At 47.5% G+C, this 26,262-nt stretch overlaps 1 protein-coding gene across 1 annotated transcript in view; it reads left to right on the top strand.

Annotated features, from left to right (window-relative positions):
* Nucleotides 1-25,562, top strand: part of SLC7A5 (solute carrier family 7 member 5) — a 49,576-nt gene extending 24,014 nt beyond the window's left edge. Inside the window, exons 3-10 of the mRNA XM_035117901.2 lie at nt 9,520-9,625; nt 10,876-10,920; nt 14,040-14,163; nt 15,206-15,309; nt 15,952-16,048; nt 20,809-20,958; nt 21,975-22,152; nt 24,665-25,562. Coding sequence (XP_034973792.1) covers nt 9,520-9,625; nt 10,876-10,920; nt 14,040-14,163; nt 15,206-15,309; nt 15,952-16,048; nt 20,809-20,958; nt 21,975-22,152; nt 24,665-24,720 — 860 coding nt within the window. The 3' untranslated portion in view covers nt 24,721-25,562. The remainder of the gene's footprint in view (nt 1-9,519; nt 9,626-10,875; nt 10,921-14,039; nt 14,164-15,205; nt 15,310-15,951; nt 16,049-20,808; nt 20,959-21,974; nt 22,153-24,664) is intronic.
* Nucleotides 25,563-26,262: the final 700 nt, after the last annotated feature.

Genomic DNA, 26,262 nt, shown 5'->3' with positions numbered 1-26,262 from the left:
GATCCGCTGACAAAATGATGCTGATGCACTTGGCTCTGTGGGGAGCATTCCATAGCAGGAGTCTTTTCTCCGGTTACCACTTACAAAGGGAGGAGTACCCAAAGGCCTTGTGCAGCTCTAGATAATTGGGCTGGGGGGCTGGGGACAATAACCTATTCCCATCTGCCTTTGGAAACAGAGATCTTTCCAGTAAAATGTGCACCTTTTGTGTTTTCAGTGCCCCAGTGAGTAACTGCTAAAGGAAGCATTAGCATCAAAATTTGTAATGGCAAAGATGCATAAAAACCCACCTCTTCTTCTACTAAGTTGGCTTGGACAGGGATGGCCTGGCCACAGCAATTCATGCATTGGTAACTTCAATGTTCTATATGCGGGGCTAACCTTGGGCCTGGTCCAGAGGTTCCAGCTGGTGGAAAATGCTTTGGCCAGACAGTTGATGGGGATGCACTGTTGCCAGCACATAACTCCGGTACTCAAAAGCTTGCACTGGCTGCCTGCATGCTGCTGGGCCAGCTTCATTGTTCTTGTATTCAGCTACAGGTCCCTTAACAGCTTGAGTCCAGGATATTTCAAGGGCAGCCCAAGCCCTTACATCCCTGCCTGATCGTTGAGGTCTGTTAGTGGTCCCCCGTGGCTCAGACGTATGGCTCATATCCAGCAGAAGCTGTGTGCTCAGGATCATGGGCCTGATTTTGCGGATCTCTTTTCCAGTTGAGTTCAGACAGGACAGCTCCCTGTTGAACTTCTGGCATCTACTGAAAACGTTTTATTCAGCACTGGCATTTTAATTGATGTCACAGTTTCAATGAATTTTTATCTTTTCTATATTATATTTTTGTACACTGCTTAGAGACAACTGTAGGCATTTAAACTGTTTAAATAAGAAAAAAATTAAGTTCTGACTGCTTTTGCATGTCTTTGAACTACATAATTTTTCAGGTCAGCTGTCAGACCCAACTTTACAGTAAAGCCATTTTTCTCCCATCTTCTGGGGCTCTTCTCCTGAGCTTCTGCTGAACAGATGCAGGGTCATTTAAGGACGCTGCAAGTGTGCTTAGCTTTGGTCGCTCTTCATGGGAAGCTTAGGTGTGTGACTTTGGCTGAATGTCTTTTTTTAAAATGGTGTTTTACACATCTGTCACACAGATGGGGAAGTTGCAGCAATCAGAGTGTGATAGTGAGGCAAACATACTTGGTACACTCTGACCATTAAAACATTGCTGATGAAGAATTGTCGAAACAGGGCCTTGTCCTGGGATTTTTTCACTGGAATTTATTTTTATTTGCCTCACTATCATACTGGAATTGATTCCTATTTGAATTCATCTTATCATTACATAAATAAAACCTTTTGAAGACTTACTTGAAATTCATCTTCCTCCTGGCCTGAGTTCTTGCAATTTACTGTTTATTTCTGGACTTCACCAAGAACTCCAATTTCTACAGCAGCAAAACACATGGCAAGGGCAAACTAGAAAACACCAGAGCCCTGCTTCTGGGTCCTTCCCAAGGAAAAGCAGTGGTGATCTTCAAAAGCAGAAATATCATTCAGGAATGACATGGGGCTTGTAGACTGGGCTGCCAGAAGAATTGAAGCCTTTGAGCCTGTTGCGCATCCATATTCTGCCCTGTGATCTTATTAGTATTATCAGGTTATCAGTCAGGAACCTTACAATGCTTCTGTGTGTTCCTTGGCAAGTGGGCTTGTAGTCAGTGCTGTTTAAATCCAGCACCAGATGCAAACTGCACTGGGTTCTGTTCCACTTGGGATATCCCAGTTAATTAAAGTTCTAGCACAAGTCTTTAGGGAGGAGCCCGGAACATAGGAAGCTGCCATATACAGTGTCAGACCATTGCTCCATCTAGACCAACATTGTCTACAATGGCAGGCAGCAGCTCCCCAGATTTCGGACAGGGAACAATCACAGTCTTATCTGGAGATGCCGAGGATTAAACCTGGGAGGGCAGATTCTCTAGCACTGAGCTGCAGCCCTTCCCATAGAATGGAGGGACTTCTTTACATCCCTCCATATTGTTGGGACTATCCCATTTGTTCCTACTCTCTGCTTCCAGTTTCTGATCCAGAAGAGGTCCTTTCCTCTTATTGCATGACTGCTAAGCAAACTCGGGAGGCTTGGGGGAGGAACTTCCATTGAAAGCTTTTTGGAAGCTCAAGCTCACCTCTTTAGGTGATGCTAAAATCCCAGACTCTGCTTGTGATGAAAAGCCCCAGAGCAAAAGGCAAAGTGGAGTTGGCAATGCCCCAAACCTAAATCACTCCTGATTTGCAAAGTTGAGCTGGCAACATGTTGCGTCGCGCTCTCTGCTGTGCCCGCCTGGCTTCAGGCACCATGGGCACCTCCCTTTGCCAGCTGGGCATGCCTGGCCCTGCAGGGCCCTCTTTCACCTTGGATAGGATGCTTGAAACCTGTGATTAAAAAGTAGGCAGGCCATATGACACATGCACACTTACCTGTGCAGTTATGCTCCTGACCCTACAGTGCAAGACTTGGTTAAGTTTTACTGTTAAGTTTCTCTGGCAGTGTTGAGGGCTGTGTAGGCAACTTGTGGCCTTAGACCAGGGGTGAGGAGCTGGGGGCCAAATGCAGTCCCTCCTGGCCTCTCTGCTTAACCCTTGGGACACCCACCAGGACACCCTCTCCTCTAGTACTTTTGCCTTGCTGCCATGTAAAGTCTTTTGCGATGAAAACACACCTGTCTTAATGGAAGCACAAAGCCAAAGACTTGCAGCTTTGGTGTTTCTTCCAGAAGCTCAGTGTGGCAGCTGAAATTATATTTGGGGGAGAATGAAGCAGAGTTTGCATCACATCACATCTAACATGATTTCCTTTTTTACAAAAATGTGCACATACTCGTTCCCCCCGCCCCCTTCAAACTGGCACTGCCCTGTGCTGGATTACTCAGTAGGCAGACTAGGAACATCCTTAAGGCACCAGTAAAGCAAGAGCACAAAACAAAAATGAGAATTTTTGTTGGAAACAATTGGACATTTCAAAAAAATAAAAATCGAGGTAGTCATCATGGGGAAAATAATAACTTTGTTAGACTTTCTTACCCATTATTATTATTATTATTATTATTATTATTATTATTATTATTATTATTATTCTGCCCTTCATCTTAGGATCACAGGGCAGTTTACAGTTTTAAAACACAAAAATACATAACATAAGAACAAACAAAACAATCCCCCCCTCCCCTGTTTAAAAGGCGGTTGATTGTTTAACAGCCAAGGTCCTGGGTGAAGAGGAATGTTTTCACTTGGTGCCTAAAGATATGTAACAAAGGCACCAGGTGAGCCTCCTCAGAGAGAACATTCCACAAATGGGGAGCCACCACAGAAAAGGCCTGTTCTTGTGTTGCCACCCTCTGAATCTCTCTGTTCTCTTTTTATTACCGCATTTATCCCCACCTAAACCAAGGGGGTGTCCTACGAACATAGACTGAAATAATGCAAGGAAATCAGATCCGGCCATGAATTGCACAGGACATAAGTGCATGTAAACGTTTTAGCATGCATGTAAGTTTTGTGCCATTTCAGAAATAACACTTTGCGGTTCAGTATTGTTTTTATTTTAGCTCTCTATGTGGGGGCAGCATAATCTTCTCAGTGCTTAGGACCTCTAAAGGTCTTAATTCCTCCCTGGTGCTCCCCGTCTCCATGTCTGCAGCAAAGTTGCTGTTCTCTGCGCTCTGAGTTGCTCCATCTCTCGTGGCCTCTTGCTGAAACCAAGAACAGCCAGCAAGCTTCCCTTGGGCAAATCTATACCGCAGATGAAGGTGTTTTGTTCCTGGCTGTGTTGTGAGCCAAGCAAAGACCCTTAATTAGCTCGTGTTCCGTTGGCCTGGAAGCCCAGTTGGCCGGCTTCTTATTTCTTCATCCTTTTGTGGCCTCTGATCCAAATCTTCTGAGCGGCTCAAAAGCCAGAGGAAATAGGCTTAGGGAGAAGCAAGTCAGACGAATGCAGGGCATTCTGTCTTGAAAGCCAGGAAGAGGACGTGCCATGAGAAAAGCTGCAGCGTTTGGGACTTTTGGTTTAGAGAAAAGGCAAGAAAGAAGGGATACGATGGACGTTTATAATACGATGCATGGCATGGAGAAAGTGGGTGGAGAACAGTTTTTTCTCCCTCCCTCATCATACTAGAACTCGTGGACATGAATGTTGGAAGATTCAGGACAGATAGAAGAAAGTATTTCTTCAAGTGGCGCATAGTGAAACTATGGAACTTGCTGCTACCGAAGACAGTGATGGCCCACTTGGACAACTTTAAAAGAGGACAACTTCATGGAGGAGCTATCAAGGGTAACTACCCTGATGGCTATGCTCTGCCTCCAGAGGTAGAAGCAGTAATGCTTCTGAATACCAGTTGCTGGAAATCACAAGTGGGGAGAGTGCTGTTGTGAGTTTCCTGCAAGCATCTGGTTGGCCACTGTGAGAACAGGGTGCCGGACTACACGGGCCGTTGGCCTGATCCAGCAGGCTCTTCCTACTTTCCCAGGAGTTGCTTTCCACAGCATTGTCTATCGGCCTCAGCCAGCATGGCCAGGCTCCCATCAGCCCCTGCATTACACAGCCATGCCGACTGGGGCATGTTGTGAAGTTGGCATCCCAAAAAACGGGAGGGCAGCAGACAGGCAAAGGCTGTTGTGTTTTGCAAGCAGGCAGAATGATGCAATGGGGTCTGGTTGAGATGGGAGTGTCCTGATTTGGGCCTCTTGTTGGGGCAGAAGCTATCAGATGAGGAAGAATCTCGCTTTGGATGTTTTATGTGGTGGCGGCTGAAGAGGTTGGGCTCAGGCAGGACGAGCCCCACCTTTTTTTGTGAGAAGCCTTCCAGACAAAGTGGGGAGCAGGATGGTACAGGAAGCCTGGTGTTCATTCCCAGGCACTGGCCTTGTGCAAACACCAGGGGCTCTTCAACTTGAGTTAATAATGTGCTTTTAGCCCAGCAGGGGAGGAGGAAATCTGGCCGCCAAGGCCCCATTTGTGTGTGTGCTCGTCTCGGTACATTTTAATAATAGCACTTCATGACTGTTTGCTAACAAACTTTGCACTCCTAACCTGCAGCGGAGAAGAATTAAGTCTTCCTTTTGTAACGAGGAGAGAGAAGGAAAGTTCACTCTTGTTTTGCCTGGAATTCACATTAGCAGTTTGGGCACTCTTAGATTGGGGTCCTGAATCTCATCCCACTTTTTTAGTTTGGACAGCACAGGGCAAAGTAGATGTTGGGTACCCTCTTTGAAGCTCTGCAGCTCATAGCACATGCTTCACACTCAGAAGGTCTTGGAATTCCAGCCCCCAGTCAGGATCTCAAAATCTGGGGAGCTGCTACCACTCCATGCAGAGCAGGGGCTGGGCAGAAAGTAAAGCTCAGTCTCCCGGTAGACTTGAACTAGACGTGACTAAGAGTTTTTGACCAGTGCTAGAAACTCAGCCAAAACGGAATGTCTAGTTGCCATTTGGGGGCAAGACAGCTCTAAAGTCTTATTTTTCAAATGATGGACTGAATGTGACACCTGGCTAGTTCAGCTGACAACCTTGAGCTAGGTTAAGAGCTTTGAGAACTTAAAGAATAAAAGTCACTTGATCCAGGGATAGTCCACACATATCTTGGCCTATTCCGACCTCTCTTTCTTGATGTTGACTGCTCCTGCTCAGGCTGCACAGAAAAAGCATTTTGGTTCCAGAAATTCATTCTGATTGTGCAGATAAAATATAACTGATGGAATTCTACAGGATGTGGTGGTATTAGTGTGTGAAAAACAGTCCAGATCCAATGATCCCAGGCATGCACCTCCAGAGGGTGGAGATGTCGGGCACCGTCCTGGCACCCAGGCATCTTCACTTGGTCACCAGTGGTTGATTCCTTGTTTAACAAGAGCAGCAACCAAAGGATGCTTTTCATCTAAAGTGGGCTGCTGAAATTAAAACGGCTAACAAGGAGTGGGCTCTGGGACTGTGAGCTCATTTCAGTTCTCCGACTGGACATTTCACAAGTCGCAAGAGGAAGGGGTGTAGCTCAGTGACAGAACATGCAGAAGATCCCACTCACTGGCAGGATCAGGATTGTCCCATCAGAAACTTTGGAGAAGCCACTGCCAGTCAGTGTAGACTAACACTGAGTTCTTAAGTTGGGGTGCCTTTGGGCATTTTGTCTGCATACATAATTAGCATTCGGCCAAAACCAGCACCCAATGGGACTCTTGGCTCCATCTCAAACCCACTTAGTGTTGGAGATCAGAAGACTTAAGGTGCCTTCAGACTATTGTGGGGGCCTTTGAGGTATCACCTTCATTGCCTTTTATCTTGTCCATTATATCAACTGTTCCTCCCCCCCCCCATTTTAGGCCTAACTGTACTCATCTTAAATAATTGCAGTTAATAGCCCCTTTATGCCAGCTGTCCAGCCCTGTTAGGACTATGCATCCATGGCATGAAAATTAAGCATTCTGAGCATGAAACAACTCAAATTTTCTCTTTCTTTCTCCCCTCATCCTCCCACAAAAGACCCCAAGGGTGGTAATTAAAAAGGACAGGACACCATTTCCAGCAGTTCTGCCCTCTTAATAACTGTGGACGGAAGGCTGTTGTTGGAGCTCGTTAATTTTAATTTGGTTAATTTTAGAGCCGAGTGTGGTTGGAGAGGCATCTGAGCTTGGCGCCGTGGTGGGGGAACCTTGGCTTGTCCCAGCAGCTGTTGCTGTGTTGCGAGGGCATTTATGGTTAACCAGTTGAATTAAGAAGAGGGGGTTGGAGAGTGTGCTGGGGAAGAAAGGAAGACTAGCAAGGGTGCCTGTAAATGGAGAAGGCCATTTTGAACTACTTAGGAGGGGGGTGGCAACGACCTGGTGGCATCATATTCTATAGCAATGTAAGCACCACCTGTCTCTTGCCACCCTCCTTCAGTGATTTAATCGTTTGCTAGCAATTAGAAGACCTGTGTTGTGCCCATAGGCCAAAACGGCTACCTAGTTTATAACCTTGAGAGCATCAGGTTGGTCTTCAGAAAGACGTTTTTTTTTGTTTTTGTTTTTACCTAGCCCTACTACTTGGGGAGATTGGGGGCTGGTCCTGGGATCTTTTCAGGACAGATAAAGAAAGTATTTCTGCACACAGCACATAGTTAACCTGTGGAACTCACTCCCACAAGAGGCAGTGCTGGGCACCAACTTGGATGGTTTTAAAAGAACATCAGATCTATTTGCGGAGGTGAGGACTATTGGTGGCTACTTGCCATGGTGGCTCTGCCCTGCCTCCACACTGGAGGCAGCAATACTTCTGAAATAACAGTTACTGGAAACTGCAGGAGGGGAGAAGGCTCTTGTGCTCAAGTCCTGCTTGCTGGTTCCCCACAGTGGTTGGCCATTGTGAGAACAGGGTGCAGGACTAGATGGGCCATTGCCCTGGTCCTGCAGGCCCTTAGCTTCTTATGTGCAAAATTAATCAAGTCTTATCCAGACTAAATGTAACAGGATGGAACTCACGGTGCACGGTTGAGTCATTGGTGGCGTGTCTTTCCCCCGCACCACCTGTGAGTCGCCTTGGCACGTGGTGATGAGCAAGCCTGAGAACTCTGCAGTTAGCAGGGCCGGTGGTGGAAAGCCTCCAGAGGGCAGGATCCCAGAGATCTCCCTCAACAAAGCTTTCTTTGGAAACGCACTTGCCTTGCCCTTCCGTTGGGCTCTCGTGCCTCTCTCCTCCACTCCTCTGCCGCCTTGTTCCAGCTAGTGATGCTGGCAGCAGGCCGCCCAGCAAGTAAAAAGCCTAGTGAACTGTACTGTGTAGTTCATGGAAGAAAGCTGCTTTTGTTGCAATTTTGTCTTCCCCTCCTTTCCCCCTCACCTCATTGTGAGTTGCTGGAATGTGGAGTTTGAGAAAGGGCGAAGAGTTAAACCCCATATGCAGCCGCAGCGCCCATGTGACTGGGCTCTCTGGGCTCTTAGCGCCCTAAGACAAATCACATGTGAGGCAGCAGGGAGGTCAGGTGGCGAACAGTGACCTTCCCAGATCCCTTTTCCACCCCTCCAGGCGCACCTGGGGGCTCTATCTTCAGAAAGGGAGCCAGGAAACGGGAACTCCTGTGTTCTCAGCCTCCCTGTCCTGGAGGAGCCTGGGTTTGGCCTCCACATCAAAAGGCATGAAACGAAATGCCCACCGAGACATCTTTAGAACTAAAATAAACGCAGCAAACGTGCTGGAAGTGTCTTCAACAATTGAAGACCACCCCCTCCCCTCCTCTCCCCTTATATATGTTTTTTCCCTGGGCTGTTTCCATTCAAGAACGGATGAATAACAGGAACTCCAAATACTTGGGCCCTTCCCACAGTTGACAGGGACGTGAGCACTTGAGGGTTTTCTTGGGCGCCTCGGGAACCGGAGGAATCCTTTATGTCCTCACCAAGGTGGGGGGGGGTGACTGTGGCGCTTCGGTTGAAACTTTGTGCTCCTCTTGCCTTGAAGATCCTTGTGGGGCTGGCCTCTGGGGCTGCACTGTAGACCTCCAGCACTCTGCCAGAAGCCGTCTTTGCAATTGCTTCCTAGGAGCTTAAGATGAGAAATGACAGAGTTGCCGCTTGGCTAAGATTGTAGCAGGCATTCTGGGTGGCATGGGACGCTTGAGCACTTGGGTTCAGTTGCTCGGGGCGCCTTGTGGACATGATCCAGTTTGCACGCAGAAGGCCCCGGGTTTCCTTTCCTGCAGATCCCAGCATTGAAGGGCAGAGCATCTGCTTTGCATGCAGAATGTCCTTGGTTCAGTCATAGGCATCTCCAGGTAGTACTTGGGAATGTTGCCAGTCTGAAAATGCCAGAAAGCTGCTGCCAGTCAGTGTGGACAGTACTGTGCTGGATGAACCAGTGGCCTAACTTTGTTCCTTTTTCTATTGGGGAGAGAATTGTTTCCTTGGTATGGAACATAAAAAGGAAACGGAAGGGCTGCTTTAGGTCAAAACCGTCTTGCTAGCTAATCTTTCGTTGTTTGGATCACCTCCTTCTTTGAATGTGGACCGGGCTGGGGAATCATTTTTCAGCCTGAGGGCCACATTCCCTTCTTTGGCAACCTTCTGAGGGCCACATGGTGGGCAGGGCCAAAGATAAAGTGGGTGGGGCAACAATGGTGAACTTCACCTTTTTACAGTAGGCTGGTTTCCACACACAAGCATCCCCCTCTGTCCTGGCAAGCGAAAGCACTAAGGCAACAGTCAAGCAGAAGATCCTTGGTTCAGTCCCTGGTATCTGCAGGTAAGGCTAGGATAAACTCCTACCTGAATCCTCTGCCTGTAGTCAGTGTAGGATAAAACTGAGCTAGGTGATTCTATATAAGGCCCTTTCCTTTTTTCTATAGCGTCCAGCATAAAGCTGCTCACCCATTCAGAAGAAATGTATTCTTACAGCTTCAGCTATGAAAAGGGCTCACTGAATTGGAGACACTGTATTTGAACACCTTGTGGTTTCTCTCTCTCCCCCCCCCCCCGGCCCGTGTTTTTACCCTGTGAAGACGGTCCTGGAATCCTGAGCCCTGAACACTCCTTTGATGGCACGAAATTGGAGGTTGGGAACATCGTCCTGGCCTTGTATAGCGGTCTCTTCGCATATGGAGGCTGGTGAGTTCTGTGTTCAAGCATCCTAAGCGCACATCGGCACTTGACATTTAAAGCACTCTTATACCACTTTAACAGGAACAGCTCCACACCCCTCCCCCCCAAGAATCCTGGGCAGTGTAGTTTGCTATGGGTGCTGAGAGTTGCTAGGAGACCCCGTTCTCCTTGCAGAGCTACAATTCCCAGAATTCCCTGGGAACACAGATTTACTGAAAAGGCCCTGCCTTCTGTTGCTATCAGTATCCCTTCTGCAGGGGTTGGCACTCAGACCAGGGCCTCCCATCCACATCTTAATGAACACGGAGGTTTGTGGGTTTTTGGCACACGCATGGCAGGCTTGCCTGACATGGTAAGTCACAGGTAATGGGTTACTGTGGACAGCTCCCTCATAACACTACTTCTAGCAGGAGCAGCAGATCACAATCCGTGGCTCAGCCCCTCATCTGAAGAGGGGACTGCAGTTTTGCTCCAAACAAATCACAATCAGAAGACTTTATGTTCTACTCTTGGTTCCTCAGTTGTGGTTTGAATAGAGAGTAATGCTCCAGGATTGCTAATTCAGATGCCACTGTTAAGTCCATGGTTTGTTGTTCCTGTCAGGAGAGGAGCCATCTGTGCATTCGTGATAAAATAATTACCTGTGGCTTCCTGTGCCACGCAAGTGAGACCAGTGTGTGTGTGTGTGTGAGAGAGAGAGAGAGCTGCAACCTTGACACTTCATCCTGGACACTGAGGTCCAGCTCTGAGGGCCTTCTGGCAGTTCCCTCATTGCGAGAAGTGAGGTTACAGGGAACCAGGCAGAGGGCCTTCTTGGTAGTGGCACCCGCCCTGTGGAACGCCCTCCCAGCAGATGTCAAGGAAATAAGCAGCTATCCTATTTTTAAAAGACATCTGAAGGCAGCCCTGTTTAGGGAAGTTTTTAATATTTAATGCTGTATTGTTTTTAACACTCGATTGGGAGCTGCCCAGAGTAGCTGGGGAAACTCAGCCAGATGGGCGGGGCATAAATGATAAATTATTATTATTATTATTACCGTATTATTATTATTATTAGTATTACTTCTTATCAAATCTAGACTTACTCTCAGAGTAGACCCACTGAAGTCAATGAACATGGCTAACTTGGGCTTATTCATTTCAGTGGGTCTACTCTAATTTGATTGAGTTGGATACAACCCTATAATCAAGGGCAGGATGCCTCTTCTCCTACTCAGCAAGCTGAATTATACTTTTTAAATCTTTGTCCTTTGCAGGAATTACTTGAATTTTGTCACGGAAGAGATGATCAACCCTTACAGGTAAGGGGTTTCTTTTCATAGAATCATAGAATGGTAGAGTTGGAAGGGACCGCAGGGGTCACCTACTCCAACTCCCTCCAGTGCAGGACTCTTCTGGTCCAACGTGGGACTCGAACCTACGACCCTGAGATGAAGAGTCTCATGCTCTAGCAACTCAGCTATTAGTTCCGTTCTGCTTCTTTTGCTCTTCTTTTGCTTCTGGGCAACTCATTGATAAAGGAAGGAGCTGAGCATTTGCCTCTCATCCTTGTTCGCCAAAAGTCCCCTAACTCGCCTGCCACAAACTGGCCCACCAGGTGCCTTGCAAAGAGAACAACAAAATGGCTGCTGGGAGGGGGCGTTGGTATCGGGTACAATATGGCGTTTGTGGATGGTGGTTGCAGCACAGCTTCCTTGCACTTTTGTGCGCTGCATTTGCCCGTGAAACAGCCTCCCTGGTGATCAGATATTGCTGTACAGATACTTGCCACCACTTCAGCGCTTTTACTGCCGTCAGTGGCTGGATTGCCTCTTGGTTTTCTAGGAAAGAGGCTTCTAACAGCTGAATGCCAGGTTGAAAACTCAACAGGGAAAGCTTCCTCCATCACTGTCTCTAGGCAAAGCTCCTCCTGTCAGCAGATTCAAAGATTATTAAAAAATATTTATATACCCTTGTTCATAAAAAAACAACGACACCAGAGTGGTTTACAGCAATTGTACAAACCAACCCGTACTTGCTATGGCTGTACACAGATCCCCAAGTTCCAATAAAAAGTGCAGCGCAAGACAATTAAAACAAATTCCTTAATTGGAAAGCCCGTTAAAAATATGATTTAAACCTGAAAAAAATAATTGTGCCCTCACCCAGCTCTCACAGATCAATATTTATTGATCTCTGTTCTCCAGATGCCCGTCCTTATGAAGCCAAAGCAGCCACAGAAGCAATAGGGAGCTTAAAGCTAAGGGGGGATTTGTAGCAGGCCCTGCTTTCAGAATCCTAAAATAAGGCTTCATCTGGGGCAAGAGGTGTGATTGACTTGTATTTATAGATTTCCAGCGTTTCTCCAGAACTTGTTTTTTGCATAATAAGAGTCACCAGCTTTCTTTTCCGGCAGTGCTCCTGTGCCTCTTGACAGCTTTGTGGCATGCAGAGAAGCCTGGATGGCAAAGCTCTTCTGGGGTCGGAGCTGAATTTTGCTTCTCAGCCATGTAGCTGTTGAAGAGCGCTGTTGGTTGCCAATGCCGTTATGTGCTCCCTTTCCCCCACAAGTCATTCCATACCATGTTATATACTATGGGAGGAGTGGCCCTGTTTCGCCAGACACCGAATATGGAAGCCCTATAATTTGGGCAGTTCAGGGAGAATTCAGATAGCAGGCTTTGTGTCTATTGTTTCAATCAGAAATCTGGTGGAGTGTTGGTGGGTTTTTTTAAAGAAAAGCTTTGCTGAACCTGGCTAAGCATCCTGTTGCCTGCAGCATTGAACCTGGTGCCCCAATAGGAAGCCCACAAGCAGGACCTGAGTGCAAAGAGCAGCATCTCTCCCCGCTCACATCCCCCAGTATTCATAGGCATGCAACCTCCGGCAGCGAGGCACAGCATTGCCATCCTGACTAGTAGCCACCAAGAGCCTTGTCTTCCGTGAAATCTTCTAATTCACATGTGCAATCAGGATTTTGCAGCAAAGTGTGTTGGAATCGGATATGCCTGTTCAGATTCACGCACAGCCCTAAGAAGGTACAAACCGCCTGCAGCGGGTGGGGTGGGGGTCTGTGTTATTGTTCTTTCCCGGAGGCTGAGCCCCCTCCCTCCCAACTCCCTGCGATGCTTGGCTCAAACTACAAAGGTTTGTAGAGGCTCAGTTCATCTGACCTGGATGCTTTATAACTTCTAAAGTATGTTTGTCGTGGCTGCAATTAGATTGTCAAACACAGCATATCCACTGGCCTTTCCTGGCTTTCTCGTCTGCTGGTTGGTTACATGTAGCATCAGGGCCGGCTCTAGGTAGACCCCCGGTGGCGCCGGGCGCCGGGTGCCGGGCCGGTAGGCAGGGCGCTGCGCGGCCGAAGCCGCACGGAAACCATGCTACACCCTGCGAGGGAGGGGGCGCCGGAGCGATCTCCGCCCCTCAGGACCAGGGCGCACGACCTGCTCGAGACTGCCCTGTGTAGCATCGAGGAGGTCTTCGTTTTTTAAAACTCTCTTGTTTTTTAAATGATTGGACTAAGGCAGGTAGGCTGAGCTTTCCAGACGTTTTGGACTACAACTCCATCAGCTCTAGCCAGTGCATCTGTGTGATGTCATGGCTGACTGGGGCCAATGACAGCTGAGGTCCAAAATATTTGGAGGGCACCAGATATTGGGGAATAGGCTGGTCTATCTCATTTGATTTGTTTGCCTTATTTTCCTCCCTTGCCTGCTACAGCCCAGCCTCGTCATGCACTTGGGAGTTTAAAAAGAGTTTTCTACCCAAACTAGGACATGTTCCTAATCCACAGCCAGGTGGCTTTGTGGGGTTTAATTCCACAAGCTGGCACGGAGGCAGCTGTGAATCTCTGCCCCAGTCAGCGTGGTCCCTGCTAACTAAGCCAGCAAGAAGGAGCATGTGGCCTGACTCGCAGGTTCTTCCAAAGTAGCTCCTGTTTTGTGAGGAGCAACGCAGGAAGCAATAGAATATATTGTGCTGGGCAGTTACTCTGGGGGGGTGGGGGGGGGTGGGAGAGCAAGTGGGCTTCCCTCAGGCATCTGATTCACCACTGTGGGAAACAGGATGTGGAGCTAGATTGGCCTTTGATTTGATCCAACCGAGCTCTCCTAAGGGTCTTACGATAAGCAGGAGGCTGTTTTCAATAGAAAATAGCTTTTTGCAGCGAGCTGCTCTGATCCCGGAGGAGATGGATTTTCTGCCGTCTTGCGTATGGCCTCTTAATCCTAAACGTGGTGGGGCTCTGCCGCTATATTCAGATTTTCCCCTCCTCTGTAACTTGGTGATCCAACCTGTCTGCATGACTAAAGAATAATGTCTCTTCTTCTGATGCCGCCGTTGTGACGTGCATCAGTGGTGCCCAGGGCCATCCCCCAGAGGTGATCTTAGAACCGCTTGCAAAACACTCTAACCCTCTCCCAACGTTTCCCCTCAGAAACCTGCCTCTGGCCATCATCATCTCCCTGCCCATCGTCACCTTGGTTTACGTCTTGACCAACCTGGCTTACTTCACAACGCTGTCTGTGGATCAGATGTTGGTGTCGGAAGCTGTTGCTGTGGTAAAATATGGAATGATTCATGGCTGCCCTTTTAGCTAGTTTGCTTCTCTGGCTTTTTGACATTTCCCTGTGTGCAATCTGGACCTGGCTGCCTCGTGCTATCTTGGAGTTCCATCTTTGCCATTCAGCCAACGCTGTTCTTTCCCCACTGCCACCCCCTCTGTGTTGGAGGATGCCATCGTGGCTCACATGACGATGAGCTGGGATAAGTGGAACGGTAGCCAAGGATATGTATCGTGTCTGAGAAACCATCACCACTGGCTATAAGAGCAAATCAGCCTGTATGGTCTCGTGATCAGTTTCCAAAGTGACACCTCACAGGGGGAAGTGCTGTGTCAGAATTGACGTGAAATGTCCTCTCCTTTTTTTCTCTCTCTTTTGAGGCCAGCTGTTGTTTTGCCGCTTGTAATTTTAAACACTTAGAGCATGCAGCTGCTACTGATTTATGCAGCCAGCATGATGGTGCCCTGGCTAGAGGGTTGGGGAGACCTTGGGTCAAATGGGAGCTTGCCCAAAAAGCCCCTGTAGGGGAAGCCTCTGTCTCTCAGCCTTCCCGATCTCACAGGCTGGTTGTTGATGCTAAAACGGAAGGCTGTCTAAGAGCCACGCCTGTTCTCCTGAGTCCCCTAGAAGGAAGGGGAAGGGGGGAAATGTGACAGGTAACTTGCTCCTTGTTCTTAACGATTGCCAGCGCAACGACCCTGCAAATGAGATCAATTTTCAGTTGGCAGGAAGAGGAAAATCACCCCCCCCCTCCCCGTGTCATAGCTGTCAAGTTTTCCCTTTTCTCGTGAGGAAGCCTGTTCAGCATAAAGGAATTTCCCTTAAAATAAAGGGAGAAATTGACAGCTATGCCCTGTGTGCCTCACTGGGCTGAGGGTTTCCTGGATTCAAATCAGTCTGTGAATCACATGATCTTGCAAATCCAATTTAGCCCACCTGGGCAATGCCACCTTCTCACTTCTTCACGTGCTCAGCTGTTGGCATCTCCTGGGCAAACCTCTGACTCTCCTCTTCTTTCCTCCTTCCTGTTTGCCATTAGGATTTTGGGAACTATCACCTGGGCGTCATGGCTTGGATCATCCCCGTCTTTGTTGGCCTGTCGTGCTTTGGCTCAGTCAATGGGTCGCTCTTCACTTCATCCAGGTACGCGTCTTGCTCCTCTGGTGGAGTGGGAGAGTCTCCTGTGGTGACTGGAGGGTGGAAATGGGAGCTTGAATGAAAAGCAGGCAATCCTATAAATACTTCTCCGGGATCTTTCAGGATAACAACTTGCCTCATGTATTCCATTTTTTGTTGTGGAATACCTTCCACACCTCTTCTGTGTTTATTGGCCGTGCCTTGTATCAGGTCACACTTGTGCACCTAGCTTCCAGCACTGCGATCTCTGGATGGCAGTGACTTCCTGGAGTCTCCGGCAGAGCAGGGTCTTTCCCCATCACCTCATTTGTAGCTGGAGATGCCGGGGATCGAACTGGGAGCCTTCTGCATGCCAGGCGAGTGTTCTGCCCCTGACCTATATCCCCTCAATCCCATTGGAGAATATCTCAGAGTGGCCCTTCCCTATCACACTGTGCAACGGACAGAGGCATCCTGGTGAGTCCTGGAGGATTAGCTTCCTCCTTGTCTGTATGAAACTGGTGCAGCTCCAGACAGAATCCTCTGAGGCACAGTAATTTGGCTCCCCAGGCCTCACAATGAGCTCCTTCTAGCTGCACGGCCCTCTTAAAGTAATTTCAGGCAGTGTGAATTAACCACAGTGTTCTTTCCCCTCTTTCTCTCTCTTAGGCTGTTCTTCGTTGGTGCTCGTGAGGGACACCTGCCTTCTGTTCTGTCCATGATCCATCCCAGGCTCCTCACGCCGATGCCTTCACTTGTCTTCACAGTAAGGATGCCTACAGGATAACCTTCATCCTTTTCCATTTGAGGGGCGGTATAGGCAGCGATGACCCCCCAACCTAGATGGCTTTACAAGAGGATTAGACAAATTCATAGAGGAGAAGAATATCAATGGCTACGTCTTACTGTCTTAAGTGGATTTGTTTATTTTTTAAAAAAGTTCTGTTGGCGCGGCCATTACAACAAAATGGCTGGTGGTGTTGGGAGGTGGGGGGGGGAAGAGGATGCAGGTACACCTTCAACAGTTCTGCTCATTCAAGTTTCAGTTTGGAGGGGGCGTGTATTATAAGCAAAATATCTTCTGCATTCATTAGGCAGAGAGTTAGCTGTCGGCTTCCCTTGCAGCTTGGTAAGCATCCAATTTCTGTTCCCAGCGATACATCGCTATGTTTGGCGAGTGAGGACAGCTCTTCCGTCTGCTGCTGGATTGCTGGGATGGTGTTTACTCTTCCAGTGATGTAAAATGATAGGTTTGGCAACCTGCAGGCCATGACTTGCAAACCAGTTCCGCTGCCCTTGGAATAGAGCTCCGTAAACAGGAGCAATGCTGCTTTGTTGGTGGGTTTTCGATCTGTTCTCAGGACCAGTTTTATGCAGGCAGTGACCTCCGTCCAGAACTGAGAAGCAACTGCGTCATGCTGAGATGGTTTAGGAAGAGTTAGTCTTGCAGGCATCGCCTTTTGAACCACAGGCCATAGCAGAAGGCTGATGCCATTTGCAAAAGACTTCAAATAAGTTGGAGTTCTAGTTGTGAGTTAAACAGAAAGGAAAGATACCAAGAACTGTGGCCAGTAATTTCAATGTAAGGAATAAAACCTACTCACGAGTTGCAGTCAAATAAAGGTATGTATTCTAGTGAGAATAACAGATTTAAACAGAACACACAAAAAGCTTCAAGTTCACAGGAGCATATGTAGCTTCAAATAGGTGTTGCACCTTAGAATTCACAAAATGTGCATATATAGTGGTACAAAATATATCAATAAACAATAACAATAACTGTCAAACCGATTCCAAAAGTGTTCTAAAGGGTCATTTTATATAGAGCTGGAGTGCTGAGTCGATTCAGGACAAGACCCCAGTATTGTTCATGAAAGAGTTGTTTTATATATAAAGCCGAAGTGCCAAGTCGATTCAGGGGAAAAACCCAGGACAGGACCCTGTTTCGATATGGACGCCTTCGTCAGCTGGTAATATCAAATAATACATAGATTACATCACAATTCATTTTGACTTAAAGCATGCATTATTATCATTTTCAGACATGATATTTGAAACGCATAGAATTTCATTTCAAAAATCAACACGACTTCATAAATTAGGTAAGGAACCAAATGCCATAAAATGCTATGTGATACTGCAAAATTTAAGCCATGCCAATTTAGAATTGTGATGTAATCTATGTATTATTTGATATTACCAGCTGACAAAGGCGTCCATATCAAAACAGGGCCCTGTTCTGGGTTGTTTTCCTGAATCAACTCGGCACTTCGGCTTTATATATAAAACAACTCTTTCATGAACAATACTGGGGTCTTGCCCTGAATCGACTCAGCACTCCAGCTCTATATAAAATGACCCTTTAGAACACTTTTGGAATTGGTTTGATAGTTATTGTTATTGTTTATTGATATCTTTTGTACCATTATATATACATATTTTGTGAATTCTAAGGTGCAACACCTATTTGAAGCCCACATATGCTCCTGTGAACTTGAAGCTTTTTTGTGTTCTGTTTAAATCTGTTACAGTATTTGCAAAAGACTGCCTGCGTTTTGCTTTTGAATTGGTGGGCCTTTCGTTTGCAGTGCCCAAGCAGCACCTGTTGAACATATCCAACTAGCCAAAGCTGCCTCTATCCTTGCTTGCTTCCAGCCCACCTTCTCAGTCAGCTTATTACAGCTGCATCGTTTGGGTCCCTTAAAGCAGGGAAAGATCTGCCCTGATTTAAAGCTGTGGCACTTTGTACCACCTTTGGGCTAGGGGTCTATTGTCCTGCTTGTCCCATCTGGGGCTGGGGGCAGGACATTGTGAAGCTGGAGAAAGGTTCATCCAAAATGATCAGGAGGATTAGAGCAGCTTCCCCAAAATGTTTGGGGCTTGTTCACTCCTGCAGGAATTTTGAGATGACTTTTAAAAGTGGATTGAGCAAATTCATGGGCAGTGGCTATCTGTCATTATGGCTAATGCTGCTTCTTTAGGAACATAGGAAGTTTCCTTACACTGACTCAGATCTTTGGTCCATCTTGCTTTGTTTATTATTATTATTATTATTACTATTATTATTATTATTATTATTATTATTATTACTGTTGCTGCTGCTGCTGCTACTACTACTACTTCTTAAATATGTATACCACCCTATACCCACAGATCTCAGAGGTTCACAGCATAAAATCACAATATAAAAACACAAAATATGTAATAAAAACAAAAACAAGAGCAACCCAATCATCCCTCCCCTCCCCAACACATTTTAAAAGGGCATCTGATGCCAGTGTCTCTCCAGGATTTCAGGCAGGCGTCTCCCCCAACCCTACCTGAAGATGCCAGGGATTGAACCTGGAACCCTCTGGTTGCAAGACAGATGCTCTGCCACTGAGCTATGGCCCCACGCTGCCTCTTTAGCTGGAGGTTTTGTCACAGAATACCAGCTGCTAGGGAGCAGCAGCAGCAGAAGTCTGTCAGAGAGGGGCGGCTTTGTCCCCCACTTGTCAGCTTCCACATAGAGAAGCTGGGTGCTAAGATAGATGAGCCTTTGGTCAGATGGAGAAGGGCTGCTCTTGCATTCTCATTTCCTCATGGACTGTTCTTTATAGCTTTGGGGGACGCAGCAGTGGAAGAGGCAGTGTTGGAGCCAGGAGAGGCAACGCGGACAGCTGCATCACTCTTTTTTCTTGAGAGAGAGAAAGAAAGAGAGAGAGAGACAGACAGAGGGAGAGGGAAAGAAAGCAGAAGAAGAGAGGTCCCAGCTTTCACTCTGCAGCATTCCTGGCTGCTTCTTGCTGCTCAAAGAACTCCCTGCGGCACGGGCTGAGAGTGTGCCAGGATGCTCATGCCAGAGCCTGTGGTGACAAGGACAGCAAAGCTGTTCTCACCCAGCTTAAGCCAGCTGCTTCTCTTCTCATTGTCATCAACACGAGTGGATTTGGCCTGGCAGTGGGGAGCGTGGTGTGGACAGCAGTCATGGACACTGGATTGGATCAACCTGCTGAATTGCACTCAGTTTTGACCGGGTGTGTGTGTGTGTGTGTCTAGATAGAAGTCACTTTCCCCTGACAATGCGGAAGGCTGATGGAATTTTTGGAGAGGGTGACACTCTGGTCCATCAGAGATGGCTTCCCACTGACCACTCAGGAAGGGGGTGTGTGGGATTAAGCCATGGATAGGAAACATCTGTAGCCCTGCAGGTGTCACTGGGCTCATACCCTCCAACATTTATCTGATGAAAATAGAGGCCTCCCTAATAATAATAATAATAATAATAATAATAATAATAATAATAATTAATAATAATAATTAATAATAATACCCCACCCATCTGACTGGGTTGCCTCAACCACTCTGGGCAGCTTCCAACACATATAAAAACATAATAAACATTAAACTTTTTTTAAAAAAAACCACCTTCCCAATACAGGGCTGCCTTCAAATGGGCGTCGGGTAACTCCATACCCTCCAACATTTCTCTGATGACAATCAGATCATCATAAGGAAAAGCACGGTATTCTGGGATCAAATCAGAAGCTGGGACAGCTTTTGTAAATCCGGGACTGTCCCTGGGACACTTGGAGGGACTGTGAACTCCAAGCCGCACCCACCATAGCAGCCAGCATGGCTCATGGTTGCAGAGGTGTGTGTGTGTGTGCGGTGGACTTAGAATCTAGCAACATCTGGAGGGGGGGACCAACTCGCCACTGCTGTGTTGAGCAAATCTTTTGCTTGAGAGACCAGAGTGCTGCCCCCTGGCTGAGGTTTGGTGAGTTGTTCCAGAGAGCGGCTTCCATTTAATGGAGAACTGAGAGGGGCGTCGTAGGTTTTTTGTTTTCTTTTAAAGTTTTAGGGAAATCTGAGAAGGACTAGCCACCTTGCTTGTTTGAGCTTGCGCTCTGAATTTCCTGCTTCTGCCTGCTGGTTCTATGCCAGGGGTCCCCAGACTACGGCCAGGGGGGGGCACATACAGCCCCTGAGGCTCTTTTATGCGGCCCCTGGGGACCCCCACTGCCTGCTGCCGCCGCCCGCTCTTACCGGCACGGCTGCCGACTTCCAACCCGGAAAAGCGCCGGAAATAGCTTGTGCGCACACACAAGCGTCATTTCCGGTGTACTTCCAGGTTGGAGGAGGCTTCTGCACATGCGCACAAGCTATTTCTGGCGCTTTCCAGGTCGGGAGTGTGCCAGAAATAGTGTTTGTGCATGGGCACGTGTAGCCGCACGCTCCTCCACCCTCTGGCCCACCACGCAATCAGCGCGGCGGGCATCCGGCCCGAAGCCGGGTAAGTTTGAGGACCCCTGCTCTATGCCTACCTCCACTGCACAAGTTTCAAAGGTTTAAAACTCAAGTGCAAGAGCCACGTTTGTTTTCTAGTGGCTGCCGTTCAAATGGCAAAATCGCCTGCGCTACCACGCCCTCCATTAATTCTCATTTTTGCAGGCATCAAAAGGCAATGATTGCCATTTGGGTCACTCCTGAATTTTATCGATCTGTTTCCTCTCCTCTCCCCGCTCCCCCCTTCCAAATCTGCAGTGCATCATGACTTTGCTCTACGCCTTCTCCAACGACATATTCTCAGTCATCAACTTCTTCAGCTTCTTCAACTGGCTCTGCGTGGCCCTGGCTATCATCGGCATGTTGTGGTTGAGATACAAGAAGCCAGAGCTGGAGAGGCCTATAAAGGTGAGAGAGGGATGTGGTGGCGGCAGCAGAAGTGTGGGAGTTTTCATGGGGGATAAGGCTGTCAATGGCCATGCTCTGCCTCCACACTCAGAGGCAGTCATGGTTCCGAATGCCAGGTGCTGGGAATCGCAGCTGGGCAGACTTCAGATGTTGTGTTCAGGTCCCGCTTTCGAGTTTCCCACAAGCATCTGGTTGTGAGAACAGGATGCTGGACTAGATGGGTCATTGGCTGATCCAGTGGGGCTCTTTTTGTGGGCTCTGTTTATTGATTTACTATACTTTCATCCTGCTTTTCAGTCAGTTATTGTTTCCTAAATCGACTCATATCAATTAAAAAGTGAGAGAAGCTTCACCCTCAGATTTACAGACTAAAAAAGGCACTCAAGGCAAGCAGGGGAGGAGGGAAAGGGCATAGCTGTGCCATTGCTTCGAGGCCAGAACCAAGTAGTGAGCTGTAAGAGGGCTTTTCCATTCAGCTGAGGACAAGCTGATCTTCCCTTGCTTGTGTTTCTGCTTCAAAGGTCCCTGCAGATTTACCCCAATCTTCTGGAAGGGATTTAAATGCGTACCAGAAATTTTAAGTTTACACAGTTAAAGTGGAGAGAAGCTCTCTTGTCACACTAGCGTATAATAAATTAGCTTTATTTTTTAAATGGACTTCTTGGGGGTTGTAAAATGTGGGGAGAAGGGTGGGAGCCAGTGTGGCGTGGCAGTTAGAGTGTTTGATTTGGGAGACCAGGGTTCAGATCCTCAATTGAAGCTCACTGGATTGGACCTTGGGCCAGGCACTACCTCTCAGCCTGCCAACCTCACAGGGTTGTTGTTTGTGGGGGGGGGAGAACTACATGTGCCACCTTGGTCGCCAAGTGGTCTATAAAGGTTTTTAATTGAATTAAACAAAATTGAAGCAGTGAGTGGTTAATCTAGTCCAATGGGTTTTTGTTCTTTTGGTATAGAAATTATCTGATTTTGCTGCTCTTTTGTGTCTCATCCCCCCGGCACTTTCCCATGTACAGGTGAACCTCATTTTACCCATCTTCTTCATCCTGGCCTGCATATTCCTGATTGTCGTCTCTTTCTGGATGACCCCAAAGGAGTGTGGCATTGGCTTCACCATCATTCTCAGCGGGGTCCCCGTTTACTACTTTGGGGTCTGGTGGACAAACAAACCAAAGTGGCTTCTCCAGCTCATATGTGAGTCCCTTTCCTGGCTTGCAGGGTGATGGCGGCATTGTGCGGGTTAGGAATGGGTGCAAGAGCAGTAATCCATACTCTTGATCTCAGCATAATGGTATTAAATCAATTTGTGCGGGGGGTTTTTTTAAATCCCCTTTCGATATATTGTTAAAAGTATGGGAGGGAAAATATATTATCCTTTGACCCACGTGTGTGGGATAAATAACAAAAGAATCAGCTGGATGCCTGGTTTCAAAGTGTGGGAATAAACTCACTCTCCGGCAGGACAGAGTCACTAGTAGCAGAGTTTGAACTCACAAAGTCAAGCAGCATTAGGAATGTAAACCGTTAAACCTTTTGCATATCTTGTTCAGTCAGCTTGCAAAGCGTTCCCCTCTTTCTACTCCTCTTGCAATGAACAGACAACACACTGTTAAGTAAGTTTAAAATGCGTTACTTACAAAATTTTCCAAAGGTTAGATTCATGCATTTATCCAAGCAGCACCAAGAAGAACACAGGCATACTACCCCCAGGCACACACTTTTTCCTGCCTCACTGAGAAGGACCAGTCAGATTTTGTGGGGGCAGCTGGAATTCTAGGTTCTAGGAACTATTATTTGTGCTACATTGCCTATTTGCATCCTCCAACCCTAACCCTCCACACACACTCAACCCCACCCCAGTCTGAACTCTGCAGGAAGCCTGAACTCTGCAGGTAGGTTGCATCATGCCAGCTGAGCAAGTTCCCTCATTCCAGAACCTGTGCTTGCTTGGTGGTGCCACAGGTGTTCAGCGCACTCTCCAACCACAACCTTTGCCTGCCAAACATCCCCATTTCAGTCCCTGGTCTCTGCAGGTAGAGCAGGGAAAGCCTCTTCTGACTGAAATCCCAGAGAGCCCATATTGAGCTGGGTGGACCAATGGTCTGCCTTGGCAGAGGACAGCTTCCTCTGTTCCTATAAGCAGAAAAGCCTAAGATCTGGTTTATTTAAACACAACTAAAATGCAACTTTAATCAGCTCCCAGTCACAGTCCTCTTAGCTCTCTCTTCTCCGACTCCCCTGTTAGTCTGTCTTTCTCCTTGTTAACTTTCCCGTCAGGCTAAGACCTTCCTATTCAGATGGGCCTTTGATAACTAGGTGCAAATGATTTTGACCACCGGGATGCTCTCAGGGCAATCAATATTTTCATGCTGGTTCTAAATGTGCTTTGTTGTCATTTAGCTATTGCTTTTAACTAGTTTTATCTACACTATTTTGCATTTTATGAAGATGTTTTTAAAATGCTGCAAGTCATCTTGAATTCCAACTTGAGAGAAAGGTGGGATATAAAAATATATTAAACAACAACAACAACTTGAGGGCAGTCAGCTTATATATGTCCACTGCACAGAGCAAGTGTTGAGGGGCCAGTTGGGTCTCCTGGCCTGCCCTCCTTCTTTTTCAGCCCCAGAAACAAAGTTCTGTTTGAACAGCTGAATCATGAGAAGTCTCACTGGATGGTGTCCATGTAACTAAACACCACCATCTGTCTCTCCGGGGGCTCCAGACGACAACAACAAACAGGCTGACCTAGAAATGCAGAGTAGCAGAAGCGCCAAGGGTTTAGTGCTGCACTTTCGGGTGGAGAACGCAAGAGCTTTTCAGTGGTTCCTCTCTCAGATTCTCTCTCCCTTTATGCACACACTTTCTTCCTCTTCCAAGTATCAGTCTCTGCTCTTAGAGAAGCCAATTTTTAAAGCTGTTGGGTGACAAATCAGCATATTAATTGCTGCAGGCCTTCCGTCCTTCCAGAGAATAGCGGGGTGGCCAGGGAGGGGGGAGGCATATGGAATATTCCAGAGCAGATGGAAGGAATATCTTGCAAGTGTCTTAATACAAAGCTAATGCTCTTGATGCCTTGTGTTGTTTACCAACCTCCCGCCCAAGAAAATCTCCTTGTAGCCAGAAAGTGTTGGTGCAAGCCAAGTGTCCAGCCCTTTTGCTGGAAGCAGGCAGAAGTTGAATGGGGAACATTTTGAGAGAGGCTTTACATTCTTCAGGGTGCAGCTTTGTTTCTCGTTTGTCCCTCTGGACAAACAGGTGCTACAGGTTTTGGGGGGGGGGGAATACTTCCAAGCCCTGTTCGACAGAGGCAAAAGCGACGTGAGCATACACACCACTCACCATGATCCCTTGCTCAAACCACCTTTCACATTTTTATTTTTATTTTTATCATTACTACTACTACTACTACTACTACTACTACTACTATTGATGATGATTATAATGATGATGACGACGTTGCTGGTCGCTTTATCTTGTCCAAGGCAACCCAAAGCGACTTACAACCAAGCAAACCTATTTTGCTATGCATCGGGCAGTGGGCAGGTGCACATTTGAGAGAGCCATACACTCCTGCAGATTCTAAGCAGAATGACAATTTGTTAGAATGTCCTTAAAACTCCCTTTCAGTGTTTACGGTTTCCAAGCATTTCACAGTGCAGCTTGGTAATTTTTGTTTTTTGTCCATCCCCCTCCCTCAAAACAGATTCCACGACAGTCCTGTGCCAGAAGATGATGGAGGTTGTCCCACAGGAATCTTAAAACTAGAGAAAAGGCATTCGGTCCAGACCAACGCACAATATTATTTTGAAAACCACGAGTACGTCGGACTCTTCGTTCAACAAGAAAGCAAACCTCGAAACCAGGGGCCTGACAGTGACAAGTCCCTAGACCCCTGCTGCCTGCATGGCCCTCCCCTCCCCTCCTCCTTCCCTCCCCTTCCCCCCAAGCCAGGCAGCTGACCAGAGGCAAGAGGCAAAGAGTCCCAGGTGCAAATTTAATCCAGGAAGAGAAGTTTCTGCTGGGAACCTCAAGAGGCCTCAGTAGACCCACCAACAGGGAAGCCAACAGGATGGCAATGTTTACATGTGCAGCTGTGGGCTGGACTCTTGGGTCTGTCCTTTGCTTAGTCCTCTCTTTCATTAGCAGCCCACGTTTCTCCACCCTGAGTTCCTTTACAAAAGGAAAACGAGAGTTGCCAAGAATCACCAGCAGGACCACAACTGCCCCCTCCACATGTCCAGAAAGGACAAAGAATCCAATGCAACTGATTCTCTTGCCGGCGGAGGGTTTTCCTGGGGCGCAAAAAAAATGTCTGTGCCCCTCCCACCCCGAGCTTTACACTCCTTAAAACAGATGGACACGCACACAGGCAAAAACAAGGAAAACTGCGACGCTGAAATTGTGGACTTGCACAGATATCAACTTAATTCCACTCGCAAAAAGACTTGGCTGCCCCAACATGAACTTTTTTTTTAATTATTATTGTTGTTAATTATTTTTTTTAGGGATCTGCTTTTTATTTTCTTCCCTTTTTCCCTTTTAAGATTCCCATGTAGTTCCGCTTTGTATTTGACTTGCAATAAACATTTTGTATATGGTCACCCTTGCGACGTTCCTTCCAGGCGGCTCTTTAAGTTGACACCTCTTGGGCACCCAAGCTAAAAGCTCCCTCCGGGGCCTCTGAATCTACGGCGATCTCTGCGGCCAGAAATGAAACGCTGCCAGCTTTGGTGGCTACAGGAGATATCCAGCTTGCTCTCCATGATCAGCCTTCACCCGGTTACCTTCTGCAGGATCGATCGGCGACTTCAGGCTGCACCAGCGGTTACGCCAATCCCTGCCGCTTTCTCTTTCTGCACAGAGTGTTATATGCTCCAGTGACATCCATTTGCCCTTGGGGCTGGTAGGGGGAAGGGGTGGGAATGACAGTTCCGTGTGATGCCGAACCTGGAAGACTTGGAACAAAAGTTTGCAAACAGCAGAAGCTCTGGGTGGGCAGCGGCGGCCTGTAGCAGTTTTGTGTGCCTGGCTCTAGTTCAGCCTGTGTGGAGGCTTTGTAACTGGCCAAGCTTGGAGTGTCTGCTGCCATCTCATTGCCTGCCCCCCTGGCAGTGGTCTTGTGACTTCACATCTTAGGGGACCAAGCAGGCAAGAGGGACCTGCTTGTATACATTTCAATGTTAATGTTTTGCTTCCGTTGTTCCTGGGTGAAACAGAATGTCTTTCAAAGCAAGCCTTTTTTTTTTATTTAAAGGTTTTCTCCTTACTTGTTGGGAATTAAACTTGACCCCTAGAAGTCCC

Source organism: Zootoca vivipara, chromosome 6, assembly GCF_963506605.1.
Source record: "Zootoca vivipara chromosome 6, rZooViv1.1, whole genome shotgun sequence".
In the NCBI taxonomy this organism is placed as follows: Eukaryota; Metazoa; Chordata; class Lepidosauria; order Squamata; family Lacertidae; genus Zootoca; species Zootoca vivipara.
Note: the sequence above shows the minus strand (reverse complement) of the source record. Positions and strands in the feature narration are given on the sequence as shown.